At 41.7% G+C, this 16,748-nt stretch overlaps 1 protein-coding gene across 4 annotated transcripts in view; it reads left to right on the forward strand.

Moving 5' to 3' along the window:
- The window catches only part of AASS (aminoadipate-semialdehyde synthase), a 32,019-nt gene extending 20,537 nt beyond the window's left edge, over nucleotides 1–11,482 (forward strand). For all 4 annotated transcript variants that reach the window (XM_055807521.1, XM_055807520.1, XM_005242488.4 and 1 more), the window contains 8 exons: nucleotides 66–174; nucleotides 608–748; nucleotides 2,623–2,790; nucleotides 5,023–5,118; nucleotides 6,438–6,553; nucleotides 6,744–6,832; nucleotides 7,165–7,341; nucleotides 8,932–11,482. In XM_055807521.1, the coding sequence (XP_055663496.1) occupies nucleotides 66–174; nucleotides 608–748; nucleotides 2,623–2,790; nucleotides 5,023–5,118; nucleotides 6,438–6,553; nucleotides 6,744–6,832; nucleotides 7,165–7,341; nucleotides 8,932–9,050 (1,015 nt within the window). In that variant the 3' untranslated portion in view covers nucleotides 9,051–11,482. The remainder of the gene's footprint in view (nucleotides 1–65; nucleotides 175–607; nucleotides 749–2,622; nucleotides 2,791–5,022; nucleotides 5,119–6,437; nucleotides 6,554–6,743; nucleotides 6,833–7,164; nucleotides 7,342–8,931) is intronic.
- Nucleotides 11,483–16,748: the final 5,266 nt, after the last annotated feature.

Raw genomic sequence — 16,748 nt, forward strand, 5'->3', positions numbered from 1 at the left:
ATTTCCTGAATAAAAGGACAGTAATAGTGAATATTCTGACAGCTCTGCATTTCTGTTACTTTTAGCGTAGAAGCTGCTGGTATTACAGTTATCAGCGAAATGGGTTTGGATCCTGGTCTTGACCATATGTTGGCAATGGAATGTATTGACAAGGCAAAAGAAGTTGGTGCTACGGTAAGGTTGGCAGGTAGTGCATAGTTCTGCCAAGATTTTATTAGCGAAGTTGTTCCTTTAACACCACCCAATTTTTGGGCACATCACTGATGTGTAATGGACTCTGGAGACTTCACTTTTCCTGATGCTTGGAATTTGGTGCCAACTAATCTGATTGGTGAGGCTGTCAACTAAGATGGCCTTGCCTCAGTGTGTGTTTTGATTTCCTCTCCTTTATGGACAGTGCCTGCAGTGACGGCTTGACGCTGTTTCTCAGTGAAATTCTTTTTATTTTCCCTGTCCACTGTAGATCTTCTGATTTGGCCCATTTGGGGGATAACGTCAACAGAAACGACTTTATGAACTAATGGGGATTCTTCAGGGTAGCTCTGTACTGTTTGCATCCTGGTCTGTCTTCTCTTCATTGTTTCTTTCCTGTGGATAAATCTGACAGGTTGTATCTTACACTTCTTTCTGCGGTGGCCTGCCAGCTCCAGAGCACTCTGACAATCCTCTGAGATACAAGTTCAGCTGGAGCCCACAAGGAGTGTTACTGAATACAGTTCAGTCTGCTACGTATTTAAAAAATGGAGAGGTGAAGTAATCCTAACATTTCCATTTAAACCTAGACAAAGAAGGTGGGATTGGGCTAAGGAGGGAACTGGGATTTGTAAGGTACTGGGTTTACTTTCAAGCCAGTGAGACTCAGTTGCCGAAGCCAGTTGCATACATCACTTAATCATATGTTTGGTCTGTGACAGTGCCTGGCTGCTGCCAGCTTAATTCTGAATTACTATATGGAAACTGAAGGAGCACGTTCTAATGACAGTGGATTGAGGTTGGTGTTCGGGGTCCAGCTTCTATCCCTGTTGTGTGTTGCTTTTGTCACTTGATTGCCCTATCTTTGGCTCTGTGAAACAAAGATGAGAGTGCATCCTTCTGCATGCTTTTCTTGTCTAGTCATGGCTGTAAACCAAACAGCTTCATTATGTACTTGCACAGAGTATAGCAGAACTCTTGATTTCTTTTTCTTTTGGTACGATCTGTAATACCAATAGCTCACTGAATGGGTTTTGTGACAGTGTACAGTGCTTTTTAATGTGTTTTATATAAGCTCTATTTTGCTGTTTGTGCAGGAGTCATTAGAGTAGACAACTTAGCAAAAGTCACTGCATCTGTTTTATGGAAAGATCATAACAGATTTGTGCAAAGCTCTTGCAAGCCATCATCACATTTCTGCTTTCCAGTCCTATTTGTTTGATCACTCTAACTTGCTCAGAGTAGTTACTGAGCAGGGGCTCTTCAAATGTCAAGGAGACTGCCTTGTATAACCACGGTAAAGTTTAGCTAATTATCTAAACTTTTTAATCTGCAAAACTGAGAAGTCTTTTGAGATGTTTTATCATGACATTTTGGTGCTCTAATGTTCTTATTGCAGTAAGAAAGGAGGAATTCAGGGATTGTACACTGCATCGCTATTTTAAAAGCAACAACACGTAGTTACAAGTTTCAGATGAAGGGTCTCTTGGAGGATGTGAAAACGTTTCTTATTTAATTCTGACCTGGTTCACCCACTGCTAGGAAAAATAAGGTCATGCATATGAATGATTCATTATGAGAGCACTATGTGAACTTGTCGGTAAATTGTGCAGTTTTTCCTCCTTGCCACAGTCTTTGACTGTTGTGCAGGATTCTTCCACAGTAGTGTCATGTCTTGCCTAACAAACACTTTCAACATTGCTGCAGACTTCATTGCTTTAGTCTTTATTATAGAGGGAAACCTTGCCCCTTTGTTCAGAAGTCATAAAATGAGTTTGTATTGATGCTGCATAGTAGATCTATGCATCAGCTGCTTGAAGGAAGCAGGGTTCAAGGCTTTGATTGGGAGTGGCAATAGAAATAGTCAACCTTATTTTGTTTTCCTTCAATGGTTCATTCTCTCTGTGCTTTGTTGCTGCAAGATACACATGGGCAGCAGTTTTATTGATACCACCTAATCTGTTTTAATCTTAAGAAAAGAAAAAACAACCCCATTCTTCTCTTTACATTTGCCTTTACCTCCTCCATAAAAAAAATCGACCAAAAAGCAGGGAGCCTATGGGCAGAATCTCCCTTCACACTGGTGTAGTTTGCGGAGATGCTCCAAAATTACAGTAATGTAAGTGAAATGGGAACCTGCCACCTTTATATAGGTGCAGCAGGAATTATCAATGTGTGTGAGAAGAATGTGGCTTGGTTTAGCCCTTTGATTAGTAATGGCTGACAAAGTGCCTGCTCCTCCATGCTTTTTAAATATATCAGAAAAGGATATGTTAAATGGCTTGTGCAACTGTTTTATTTAGATTGAGTCTTTGTTTGTATCAGAAAAACTAAGTGTATTGTTCCTATTTTGAGCATACTTCATCTTTTCTGTTGTAAAATAAGTAACACTGCATTGAAGTAATATTGCTGTTCTTTCACAAAATTTAGATTATCAATATTCCAGCTGGAGGAGCGTTACTTGATTCTGTTACTCCGATGGATTTTTTCCCAGGATTAAACCTTGAAGGTTTTCCTAACAGAGATAGTACCAAATATGCTGAGCCATATGGTATTCAGACAGCTCATACTTTGTTGAGAGGCACCTTAAGATACAAAGTAAGTTGTTGTTGTTAATAGTTATTGTTTTCCTCAAGAGATTAATGTTGCCATTTCAAGAAAACTGTGTATTTAGAAGTCAGCTTTTTATAGCTCTGTATTTGCTACTTATGAGATCTCCACTATCCCAATTGAGTCATAACTGAAAGCACTACTCAATTTTTTTTTTTAATGTAGCTTTACTTGGTTTGTTTAAACAGGTGTTTGTTGCAAACTAGAAAAAGTGTTTTACTTGGTTTAGGGAGCTGGTCAGTTGGCTTGCATAGTCTGTATCTGTTTCTTTTGTGCTCTTTTTGGTGTCAGAGCAATAGAAGATTAAAAAAAAATTACATCTGACCGATTTGTGTGATGTGTGTTGCCATTATATATGTTAAAGAATTGATCTATTCTTTTACAGTTGATAAAAATCTGAACTTAGAGCTTGTTGCTTATATTTCTATGAAAAACATAATGTAAAAATCTTACAGAAAAGTATGGTCTCCCATCAAACTGAGAAAGTTTTTCATTAAGTAACTGGAAATCTTGAATTTAAGTGGTTTTTGATGTTTTCATTAGCCAACTAAAATATGTTTTCCTTCTTACTGATAGACTCTTTTCCTTTCATTTATTAGGTGTACAAAGCAGAATTGAAACATAGTATTTTTCTGCCAGATTTCTTTTAAAAATTATTTTGTTGGTCAATAAACATTAAGAAGGAATAAACCTAAAACCATATTGAAGGTTTGAAAAAGCTTGTATGGACCTCATGATACATCTATTGAATTAAGGTTCATGTCAAGGTTTAAGTTATTGTTGTTTTGTACAGAGCTTGAGGAATGTGTATGCCCTTCTTAATTCTTCTGTTGCAGTAAGACAGGATTTTTTTCTTTATTTCTGAGAGGGAGACTTGCTCAACAAAAGAAGATGGAAGGCCAGTGTGGGGGAATAAAGGGTTACAAATTGCAGTAGTTCTCTTTTTGTCGGTCTAGATACGATCTCTTGTTCAGAAGCTAAATATATGTTGAAGGCATTTATCTCACCATGAAGTCTTAATATGACAGTATCTACTCTTCCATTTGGTGCCTGGTAAAATTTTCTTCTTTTGTATAAGTGTTAGCACAAGGAAAACCAAAAATGTCAGGGTGACATGAAGAGTTGTTATCAGCGTGTTGCAAGAATGATGTTTCTGTCGTTAGTGTTGTTTTCTTCACCCCCAAAGGCCCATCGCTTTGGGTTGGGGTGATTTTTGGTAGGGTTGTGTGGAAGAGCATACCTGTGTGGTACCTACACGCCAGAGTGTAATGCTGAGCGGGGCAGAAGTTAATGTTGGCCTTTTGCACATACTGCTGTGGTGCAGTGCAGAAACAATCCATTCGGTGTGCAGGCTAACATCTCCTCGGAGTGCCTTCTGTACAGGCACTCATTTCTAAAGTAAGTTCAGGTCGCTAATGGAGTCAGTTTAAAAAGAGGTGTCATAGAAGGATCTCACTGCAAGGCCATCTGAGCTGATAACAGCGCTGGTGGAGGTGGCTTCTAATTATAATTCGCCTTCTTTCAGGGTCCTTTATTTCCACCATTCTGCTTTTTTACAGTGCTTATAGTCACTTGTGTGTTTTCAGGTATCCAGCAGCTGTGTGGGAGCGTTAAGGGGATACAAACAAAAATAAGCAGAAACCAGCTGAGACTTCTTCTATTGTGCAGCCTATTGCAGCCTTTGTTCCTTTGAACTGCTGTTCCACTGCTGTCCTGGTTGTGTCTCTGGTATTCCTGAAGGAAAGCTACAAACACACTGAATTCTTATCTTTAAAATCAGTTTATCTGATGTCCGTACCATCACACTGGTGTAAAACTGGGGTGAGCTGAGCTCAGTGTGGGGCCCTCTGTACTCACTAGTTTATTTATGGGCCAGCTGGCTGATATAACCCCATCTGTAATGACGTGCTGGAGTTGGAGCTAGTGCTGGCCAGCTTAGCCCTTTGATCTCGTGAACCAATGCTACTTGCCAGGGAAGTATTGATGGCAGAATAAGTAATTAAAGAGCGTATTGAAAAAGTAGAGGGAGGGGTGGAGGGGGGCTGGGGAAGGTGCTGCTTTGTAGCAGTAACCCCACTGGTGTCATGTTACTGTGGCTGCGTTCCCATGAAAATGATGCTCAACACTACCATGGCTGTGTCTACCACCTATATTCAAACCAAAGAGAAACACCTCAGTTTCAAGTGATTATTATTTTTAACTGTTATTCTTTTATTTCAGGGATACTCCAAAACTATGGGAGGCTTTGTAAAACTAGGATTAATTAACCCTGACCCTTATCCTTTGCTAAGCTCAACCTCACCACCTCTAACCTGGGTGAGTTACTCTGATTACTGTGCCGCCTTTCCTGTTTTATTAGTGTGTTTGTCTTATTGCTAGGCTCGGGTGTGCTTAGCAATGGGAATCTTGTATTGCATCCTGGTCATCTTTGCTTTTTGTTCCTGGAAATTAGGAAGCTTTTCTTCAGCAGGAATGTAGTACAGTGCTGGAACAGGTTTCCCAGAGAGAAGTGAGAGTCTTCACAAAGCGAAGGGTATAACTTCAGTATGTATGACTCCGACTTACGTATGAAGCATACACAAAGTGTATGACATCAAAAGTATTATGGAAGAACTGGTCAGATTAATTCCTACCGATGAGTGCTTAAGCTTAAAAATACCAAATATACCTCTTGAGTTCATAAAGTTCTTCAAAATGTCTCTGACTGAAATACAGCACATACTTCCCAAACTTGAGGAGTTTTGGGGCTGCCGTATGGGAATTTTTTTTTTTTGAGAATACTTTTGTCCACTTTCAATTTTACGGTTGGTATCTTCAAGTTTTCTATGCAAAGATGGATAGAATTTCCAGTCCTTCGAGCCTCAGTGAAGTAGTATAGTGTCATGTGATCTGTGAAAATAACTGTAAACAAATTAGTCTCGCTGCAAACCTTGTCTCGGCAATGTTGTTACGTCTTAGTACTTTCCCTTTATCTACTCTGCCTGGGAAGCAGAGGAGAGAGACTATACTGAGCTTCTAAACAGACTTCGCAGTTCTTGCTTGCTTCATTTCTTTTTCATAGCTCCATTTATTTATTATCTGTCTTGCTGTGAATGAAGAAAGCAGTAATTAGCATCTATATAGCACAAAATGGCCTTCAGATATGCTCAAAAAAGGAAAAAAAATATGAAAAAGCTTTTTGGTAATATTCCTGGGATTGCCAGAGCCTTGTTCATCTCAGATCTGTTTCCTTCCTTTTGAAAGGAACGTTCTCCATCTCTAGACCAGCTGAAAGTTCCTGGCTCTGTGGCTGTCTCCAGGTGGCTTCTCTTTCACCCTAACATCCTCCCAGTGTTCCTTGTGTATATAGATTTCTATGTTCTTTCTTCATTGTCAGAGGAAGGAATAAGACTAGAAAGTATGGGGAAGCAGCTGAGTAGTAGGGTACAAATTGTTTTAGGAAAAATGACTCCTATTCTCACTCGTTGCGATTAAAAATGTCAAAATACCTCATTTTCCCTGTACACATGATCTGTCTTCTTGAAGTCCTGGATATTAACTGAGCTTAGTGGAGCAGTCGGTTCTCTGAACTGTCTGAAAAGGAGTGGGGACAGATGTCAGGCCTTCAGGAACTTTTTTCTTTTCTTTTAATACAGAAAGAGCTCATGTGCAAACTAATTGGAATTAAGCCATCTGCTGAGTACCATGTTCTTAAGGAAGCTGTATTTAGCAAACTGGAAAAGGACAAACGTCAGCTGGAGGCAGTGGAATGGTAAAACGTACCAGTGATTGTTTTTTTAAAAGGGTTTGTTTGTTTTTTTAAAGAAAAAGGTTTGCAATTCTAGCCATTTTGGTCCATGTTGAGATTGTTAAACTGATATGCTGTACGAGCTGGAAATTACAAAACTGTGGTTATGCTGTTGATAGACAGTGATATAAGTCTGTCTCATTTCTTCTGTCAGGCTAGGTTTATTGGGAGATGAACCAGTTCCAGCAGCAGATTCTATTGTGGGGGCTCTTGCAAAGCACATGGAGAAGAAGCTGCCCTTTGGTATGTGAGAAACTCTTCCTTTTCATGGCTTTCAGTGCAGCAAGTCCATGTCTCTTACCAGCCTTAATTGGATAGTGTGTTCGCTTTCATTAACAAACCTTCATGTTAGGTTTTTTAATGTCATGTGATGTTCTCTATTCCCCCAGTTTATCTTTTTATTTCCCTGTTACATTTTTATTTTCATCTTAATATTCTGTCCTCCTTTATAGTCCCTATTTTAAATCAATTCCCTGATATACATGCTCTATGTGCATAGTACCTTGCTCATCAGGACCCTTATCTTGATATGACTGAAATAAATGTAACAAATAGTTTCTGTGGTTTTCTCTTAGGTGCTGGAGAGAGAGACATGATTGTTATGAGAAATGAAATAGGTCTCAGACATCCTTCTGGTCATTTGGAAGACAAATTTATCGATCTGGTTGTCTATGGTGACAACAAAGGATACTCCGCGATGGCTAAAACAGTAGGGTATCCCACAGCTATTGCTGCTAAGATGGTTCTAGATGGTAAGTGGTTGTTCAGACTTCAGTAACGGTATTTCAACCTTCTGTATCTTCCTGCCTGTAGAAAGATGTGTAGTGTTTCTGAAATGTACTTTTTTTTTTTTTTTTTGGAAAGGTATCAAACTTTTCCTGTCTTCTTTACAGGAATTTTTAATCTGCATGTTTGGCTGTTTCAGTGACAACTCTTAATTTATTACTTAATCTATAGAGATTTTTAGTCATTTAATCTTAAATGTTTCACTTGTGTAGAGGAGACCTTTAGCATGGTAAATTAAAATTGATTCTGCCACAGTGAAGCAGGCTAACATAGACCTGTGCTGAACAAACTAGTTCCTTCCACCGCTGCTTTCTGGATCAATGAAATGTGGGGCTTGGGGCACGTTACCTGATCATGTTGTGCATCTATTAGCAGGCAGGCTTTGCCTATTAATAATCACCATGTTTAAGGAAATAGTGTGATTTCTCCTTGCTTGCTTTTAATCTTTAGAACTTCGTTCTTCTCCTGGCTAACTGAAATAAGCAGAAACTGTGTTGGGGTTTTTTGTTGTTATTTAAAAAAACAACCACCCAAACTTTTGAAGTTTAGAAGCTTTTTTTTCCTAACCGAAGTTTCACAGCTCTATGAATTAAATTCAAGTTGTGTATGCTACTATGTCTTCAAAACTTTTTTTCCCTTATTCTTTGGTACAATCCTGATGCTGTGTGAGAACACAATGCCAGATTGATAAATCTGCATATATATATATGTAAAAATTACAAAGTTAGAAACATATATAACTGAAAATTGATATTTGCATTTGTGTTGGGTTGACCTTGGCTGGCTGCCAGATGCCCACCCAGCTGCTTCCTTACTCCTTCTCCTCAGCAGGACAGGGAGAAAACAAGATGAAAAAGCTCATGCATTGAGATAAAAGACAGGGAGATCACTTACCAGTTACTGTCACAGGCAAAACAGGCTCAATGTGGGGAAAAATTAATTTAATTCAGTGCAAATGAAAATAGGTTTGGATGGTGCGAAAAACCAACCAAACTAACTAAAAAACCCACACCCCTTCCTCCCTACACCCCTTCGTTTTCCTGAGTTCAAATTCACGTCTCCATTCCTGATTCCTCAGCCTCTTTGCTCTGCCCAGAGCAGTGCAGGGCTATGGGAGATGGGGGTAGTGGTCAGTCCATAACAGCTCCTCTCTGCTGCTCCTTCCTTCTCATGCTTTTCCCCCTCCTCCAGTGTGATCTTCACCGCAGGCTGCAGGGGAATCTCTGCTCCGGTGCCTGGAGCACCTTCTCAATTTCCTTTTCTGCCACTGATGTCTCAGGACTGTTTCTCACACTTTTTTCCTCACTCCTCATGGCTGTGCAGCATTTTGCCCTTTCTTAAATACATGTCCCCTGTGGCACCCCATCCACGGCGAGGGGCTCGGCCGTGCCTTGTGGTTACAGCAGGCTGGAACCAGCCATGTCCGACACGGGGCAGCCCCAGCCTCTCCTCACAGAAGCCCCCCTGCAACCAAAGCCTTGTCGAGTAAACCCAGCAGAGCACTTAACACTTTTTGTTCCCTCCCCCCCCCCCCCCCCCCCCCCCCTTTATTTCAGGTGAAATAGACACCAAAGGCATGGTTATACCATTGACGAAGAACGTTTATAGACCAATACTTGAACGTGTCCGGGCAGAAGGCATTGTGTACAGTACGCACAGTGTTATCAAACAGTAACTGGAAGCAGTGGATTGACTCGGGTTTTGGCCTTGTTTAGTTTTCTCCTCCACCTTTAAGAATCTCGGTTTGGATCAGTTAAAGGCAGCACCTGCCGTTTCACACACAAACGGTGCCTTCCATAAAACCAGTTGCCCGACTTTCATGTAGAAACTGTAGATTGTAGATACCCATATGCATGAATTGTGGTATTTTCCTCTGAAATCTGTTATGCTTTCATGTACATGTTTCAGCATCGATCAGATCTTTCCTTTGTATCTTTCCTAAAATATCTTGGGGTGGTTTTTTTTTTTTTTTTGGTTAATAGAGTTTATTTTCTAAGTGTATAGGGTTATTACTGAGACAAATTTAAGCTGAAAGAAAAATCTATTGGTGGATTCTTTTGTGGTGGAAAAGTCTGGTTAATGAATTCTATTGATTAAGTTTGATTGTTTGTGTGGTAAGAATAATTTATCAGAATAACAGAGATGAAAGGGATACTTAAATTTTAAGTCTTGTTGCCCCTTTCCCTTTAACAGTATTTGTGAATGTTTTCACAATAACAATATGCAAGAAATAGTTTAGAAATTCTGCACTACTAGCAAATGAGATCCTGTTAAATCTTGAAAATGTTCAGTTGCTAAATATTTGAAAACTAGATCTTAATATTTTTTAAATCTCATATGAATGTAAACTTCGATTAATTGGAGGTGGGAGGAATTTAAAGCAGGCGTCCCCCCAGACCCTTTCCTGTGACGGTGGAAGCTGGCTGCAGTGTGTTGAAATGCCTGCTGTTACCTGTTGCCTTGTGCTACCAAGAGAGCACGCTAGCATTTAGCTCTGCGGCTGGGAAGGGCATTCTGAAATACAACACAGTTAATGTGCTTAGAAGCTGCTCCAGATGACATGTTTACTCTTTCCACTTACACTGTGTGCCTCATCCAGGTTAAGTACTGTTACAAAAGGGAATAGACTGTGTAGCATAAGCAGCTTTGAAATGCAGTAGGCTTAGAGGTTTAAATCACTACCTTTTGAGTTAGCTTCTGTCCTTTTGCTAGCGTGCTTTTGAAGCATTCGTTTGGGAGCCTATCCATCCTGCTCAGTACAGGGCCACTTTAGACTGATGAGAGCCTGCCAGCGTCCCAGCTCATTGGATGCCGAGTGCTGCGCTGCACAGACACGCCTGCCCCGCTCTAGTGGCAGTTTAGCCACATCAGCCCAGGACTGAACTTCAGCCTGAGCGCAGCTTCCCTCTGACAAAACAGCAGTTGCCTCCTTCCAGCTCAGGGCTGCTTCTGTGGCTTTTGCTCAGGGATCTCTGCACCACCTTGCAATGCAAGCATGGCTTAGACTTCCCAGTTAGGTCTGGGAGGTGTAATGCTTTGGGCAGGTGCCATTCGCAGTGGTACCTGCGCAGCGGCCTGGAGCTCCCCTTTTTTAAAGCTGAATACTGATGCTGGAAGCTGTCTGCTTTCAACTTTGCTCACAAGCGCACTTTGCTGATACACGCACAGCCTCTTACCTCCCGAGAAGCACAGTGCTATTGATGCAGTTCTGAGGGGCTGGAATTCCCAGTGTTGTTCTGCCTGGTAGGAACAGCAGCCGTAACAATAGCTGAAGTTTTGATCTTCAAGTCTTGCTACTCAGGACTTGGATTTTCTTTGTGTAGATGTAACGAAGTAGCAACTGCAACAAAGAGGAGGGTGAAAGGAGCCAAAGGGAGAAGGAAGAATGAAGGGTAGAGTATTATTGTCAGAGGAGGGCTTTTTATACTGAACCACTGAATTCTTTTGTACTGTCAAATTTGGATTCTGTTACAGTGCCATGTGTGTTCTGAGTATCAGATGAAATCCTGGCTCCGCTAAGTTGCTTTGCCTCCTGCTGACCGTACAAGCCGTTGGTCTGTGCGTGGCTGGTACGTGCAGCTGGGTTAAGGATGGAGCCTGCAGTGACCGTTTTGCTCTCCGATACCTTCTCCTTCCCCTGGTAGATCAAAGGCCTACAACTAAGGATTAAAATTAGACTTGTATCTGCTGGTCCCTTCCAGTCCAGTGCTTGGTGAGACCAGGATTTCACTTGAGAATTCTCAGTTCCTTCCTCCACAACCATGGAGTTGTGACTGTATATATATATATGCGGGCACCTTGCTTGCTTTTCTGCTAGGAAATGCAGTATGCAAAGAAAACCGGTATTTTTTACAAGTATGTGATCTCTTTAGAGCACTAAAAGAAAGCACCACAGAGTGTTTTCAAGAAACACTGCTACTATTTTTGAAACATTTTGTATCGGAATCTGTTTCCCAGTGCAATGCTGCTTTTTGTTTTCTAAGTGTAGACTTAAATGATGTTATTTCTCAGCTTTTTGTATGAAGATTAGACTTCTCTTTGCATATTATTGGAAAGATAATTGTATCTTATGCACAAGATTGCTTGAAAAATATATCTGAAATCCTGTTTTGTTGTCATGTCATCTTTACAGTCTAATGAGTTGTATATGAATGGGATGTGTTTTTTTACATAGATGGTTACATTGAAAGGGTGTCTACACCTACGTACATGAAACACCTCTCCATGCTTCTTGCCAGACTCACAAGAGAAGACTGCAAGGATTGTTTAAGCATCTACATCTAACACCCATCTATATATTTACATAGGTATCTATGTCTGTATCTGTCTGTATCTAGACACCATCTCCAGCTACAATTTTTTTAGCACGTTTTGTGCTTGGGCACAAGGGTGACTGCTTAAGTGGAAAGCTACAGAACAATAGATGGATAATGTCTCCCCATGCCCATGAAAGCTTGTGTCTCACTGCCTGTCTCAGCTTGAGGGCCTTGCTCGGCTGAATATGTGGTTTGGTTTCTGCTGTCACTGCCTGGGTTGAAAGGCTCTTTAGCTGTGTGTTCGTATCAGGCTGCAAGGAACAGATTGTTTGTCACTGTCTCTCTCTCTCATTTTTTCATTTTGAAATTTATTCTAGTGTCTGCTCTCCATGACAGCTAATACCCCATTTTTTTTTCCCCGAGATGGAGCTGCTTGAGTCCTGTTACACTCAAAGACTGCCTTTCTTGCCTCAGTGTTTCATGCTGTTTGAGCCCTGGATATTCCTATAGACAAGAATTGCATCCCTTTCAGGGACTGGAGCACAAAAGTGTGGCTGCCAGACAAAGGGTGTAAACTCATAGTACAATAGTTCAGGGCAAAAGAATATGGGGTACAGTGGTTGTGATTAAGCTGGAAAGCTAACAAGATGGGAAGAGGGTGTGGGGGGGAGAAATTCAGTTTTGAATGTCCAGAGAATTTATCAAGGCACATCACACCATCTCAATCAAATACACTGACTAAATTATAGTGCACAGATTGTGACTGCCCTGAAACAAGATCATTAATTCCATAATAAGCCAGAAGGGTTTTTCCCCCCCCCCCCTGCTTTTTTTTGGCTTTGAAAGGAGAGAATGCAATTTGGAAACAGGGGAACCTGAGGTAATGTGCCTAAATGCCCCGAGACAGACTTCGCTTCCCACTTATCCCTGTGGAAGTCCCTAACCCACCAAGGCACAAACCTGTGGAACAGCAACAGGTGGCTGGACCTTGGCCTTGCTGCAGGGAAGCAGAGAAAGCCAAGACTGTAACCTAGGATGCCTCAGGCTTGCCGTGGTACTTGGGTCTCTGTTTTTAGCCTCAACAAGCCAGTATTGCTCTCCTCCTCCCCAGCCCTGCTTTGCTTATGCTTCAGAACAATTAGGGAGAGAAACGAGTTTAACTTCGCTAAACCCACGCTGAAGTAAGCATTTACCACCGGAAATGTCAAGCCATCTGAAATTACGCGTTACCCTAGGACATCACAACGAACTGTGCCAGGTAAAGCACTGTGATGAAACGTTGCCAGCCAGTTTAGCAACTGATTTTCAAAGTCCATACTAAGGTCTTTAGCTAATACACTGTTGTACTGACAACTACGAGTTCGACATCTATGCATCATTACTGACTTCCGTAAAGCTTTTCCATAGGTATTAAATCTCAACACCACAATCACTGAAAAGTTGGTGATGTTGGTAAATTACTTTTCTTTTTAAGTCTACTCGCCTGTGATTTCTCAGGAAGCTCACTAATCAAGTTTTCCTTGGCATGCATGACTTACAGCTTTGTAAAAAAAAAAATAAATATCTTAAACTGACATTGTTTATTAATACCCTACTTCTTGCAGGAGATACAGGACATCTTTTCCACACTTGACCCAGTTTGAAAGGGCAGGCTATATGTCTTTTGAGTCTGTAGCTTGGATTACAAGAAAAAATTAATTAGAATATGGCCTTTGTCTGAGAAAGGAACTGACACGCATTTATTAAAATCTGTAATCCATCACGGCTGAAGATTACAGAAGATTTTTTTTTTTATGATTCTTATTTTTTTCTAGATCAGAACCAATATGTGTGAGTAAAGAGATTATCCTAAGCACTTATGTTTTAAACAACTTGTCAGCATGCTAAGATGATGAATGTGATTACAAACATCTCTAGAAGAAACCTTGAATGACAGCCGATTCTTTGGATTATCATTTTGAAATGTCTGCAAAACATTTAGGTTGAAAGGAGCAGTTATATCAAGATGGGATTTTAGAACGGGAGATTCCTTTTCCACCTTTGGTCCATAGAGACTTGAAAAACATAGTAGAATTAATTGGCCTGAAAAAGACTTTGTATATAGAACTATATGATACTGTAAATACACTAACAGAAGATATCAAAATAAAAGGCTTGAAGTTGTGTGAGGCTAGAAGCCAGTTTCCCTAAAGAAAAGGCTGGAGAAATGGCATGAGCATTATAGTTTCAGGCTGGAGAAATAGCATGAGCATTATAGTTTCTCTTGTGTGTTAACGTGGCGAAGTGCCGAAGTATATGCTGTGAAGATTATGGAATATGGTTTGCAAATGGCCATAAGATGACAATTTACCTCTCTCATACATATTAAGAAAGGAAATACGTTTCTGTATTTTTGGAATGAGAAGGGAGGAATTATATGCTGTCCTCGTTAGCCTAGGTGTGCAAATGGAGGTTGTTGGTCAACTTGAGTTCTTTAGAGGAAGTAATAAGAAACCCTCCAAAAAACCCCACATAATCCTTTCCTGAAAGAGCAACTCTTACACACCTTTGTATACACCAACTTTGTGCATCAAAGCTGTGAAGAATGTGTATGTGTAATTCAACAGCGTTACAAAAACGTGCATCATTTGGGACAATGAGTTCACCTGTAGCTTCGTAACTCATCACCCCCAAAACAACACAAATATAATATGAAAAAAATATCATCTAGATCCTATTCTTCAAAGGCATTTAACTTTGCTAGGGATACATCGGACATTGGCTCGGACTCAGATGTTGTATCTCAGTCCTGTTCTTCCCAGATTTGAGAGTTTGCAAATACGCAGGTATGACAAAGACCATGGGGGGAGGTGGAAAACCTGAATAAAGATGTCTTGGCTCCAAGAAGTAGCTTCCCTCATTTCTGAATTATTCAATCAACTAGTTATGGCTTCGAACTAAAGAGGAAAGTGCTAGTAGCTGCAGGCACATGGCTGGCACCCCTGGCCCGAGGCTGAGCTGCCTGCTTTCAGGTCCTGAGGAACTGCTAGGGACGGACAAGAGGGGAAGCTGCTGCAGAAAGCGAGAGTGAGCAGCCGAGAGATGCTACAAAGAGTGCCATGACGCCTGGCTGCCTTTCACAGTCCGTTCACGGGGAGTTTTGCGAGGGGAGGCCAGAATGGTGGAGACCTTTTGGAAGGAAAAGCTTGCAAGGCCAGAAATGCCCAGGTAACTGTTAATGCCGCGCATGGTTGAGATGATCCAAGTGTCAGCACCAGAGGTTTCGTATTTGGGTATGGCTGCAACAAAACTGAGGCCACTGAAGGAAAGGTAATTAGGATGTTTTATCTGCAAAGAGATGGGAAGACCAGGGTGGAGAAATGTAGGGACCAAGGTGGATAGGGAAAATGGAGAGAAGAGGGGTAGAAGGGGCTGCCTGCCGGTAAGCCGGCTGCTGGGCAGCACCCTTGCCCTTCCGCGCCCTGTGCCTGAGCGCTGCCCTCTGTCCTGCCGCCTTCTTAAATCCCGTTCTCTGTGTGATGAATCTGTGTGTGTGTCTCTATCTGTGTGTCATCTCCCTGTGGTCCCTGGCTGGACCCGCAAAGGGGAGTTGGGCTGAGACAGAAGAATGATCCTGCATTTGGCACTGGTGGGCAGGGAAGGGAAAACCCCAGGGCCCCGAGCCCCGTGGGTCCAGCCACTCCGTAACCTCAGGGACTGCGAAGCTGCGGTTGTAACAAGTGTTCAAGTGCAAAAGGGAATTCAAGCGCATAAACATGTTAACACAGTTTTACAAAACAAACCATACATTGCATTGTTTTGATTACGTTGCCTACGTGAACATTTTTTAAAAGAGGACAACAGCAGGAAAAAATCTGCTTTACTTCTAGCTATTCTGTCTTTCTGTACCATTCTGTCTCTTGGTCTAGCACATTCACACCCATTTCATGTATCAACAGTATGAGGATTTTTTTGAAGTTTCTACTTTTTAGATTCCTCTAAACCTAGATTTATTTTGGCTTTGTTTCAGCTCCACCTATTCTCAAGCCCACACTGCTGAAGGGGTTTAGATCTATCTGCTCGACACACCAAGATCCCTCACACATCCTTGCCTTATGAAGCAGTTGACTAAAATCTCCAAGCCCACATCAGGTCCATCTTCTCCTACCCTTAGTCTTCATTTAAGATCGTGTCCATTAGTTTCTGTGGCATTCTAGTCCAGAACAGTATCTCTGCTCTCAAGATTTCTACATAGCAACTGAATGTACCAAAGTGAGAAAATAGTTAATTCTCACAGCCTGTGTTAGTTTTAAACCAAGATCTATTCTGCTCCAAGGTCCTCCACCCTCCTCAGTGTGGTAGCCTTCAACACAATCAGTTCAGAAGGTTACAGAAAAATAACAGTGGCCTGTCGCAGCACTGTCCAAGCTAGCCAGCTGCAACAAGGTCTTTTACCATCACATACCATGATACTCTTCATGGCAGTCCCTCTGCCACCTTCTCTTAGCCTCTCCTCACCCAGGGCACGCTCACTCTCTGCTTCTTCCTCCTCTCTCTTCCTCGGCTGCTCTTTCTTCCTCGGCTGCCCAGCCCCTTAACAGAACCAGCCACAGCTGCACCTTGCCTACATCAGCCAACCCCCACCCCTGAAGCCAGCCCACAGCTGTATGTTATCAACGATAACTAACCCAGCTTCATTCCTCTACAGCGGCCAAGGTGCTTTTGTTCTTGCAGAGAGTACTTGGCTCATGGCATCTCAGAGTTTGGCTTTTGCTTTGCCAAAGGAAGCAGCAAAGAGCTCAGCAGTGGAATGAAGCAAAGCCAGCACGGAGAAGTCTTGTGAGGGGGCAATTAAGGCAATTTGGAGGCCTGGGCGAGCCCGTTAGCCTGTGGGCGACCAGACTGGGAGATAAGCAAGGAGAGGCTAAAACCAGAGATACCAGGGACACTACGGTACAGGTGGAAATGGAGCAGAGATTAAATAACAAAAAAGTTTTCCAAAACTGTCTTCTGAACTTGTAGATTCCACAGGAAGAGCGGCTGTCTGCAGGTCAGCCTTGAATCCGTATCCTTGTGAGTAAAAGCTCTCCACAGGACAGTGACGACTGTTTACTGGACATGGAAGACTGCTAAGCACA

This window comes from Falco peregrinus, chromosome 6 (assembly GCF_023634155.1).
Source record: "Falco peregrinus isolate bFalPer1 chromosome 6, bFalPer1.pri, whole genome shotgun sequence".
NCBI classification, from domain to species: domain Eukaryota; kingdom Metazoa; phylum Chordata; class Aves; order Falconiformes; family Falconidae; genus Falco; species Falco peregrinus.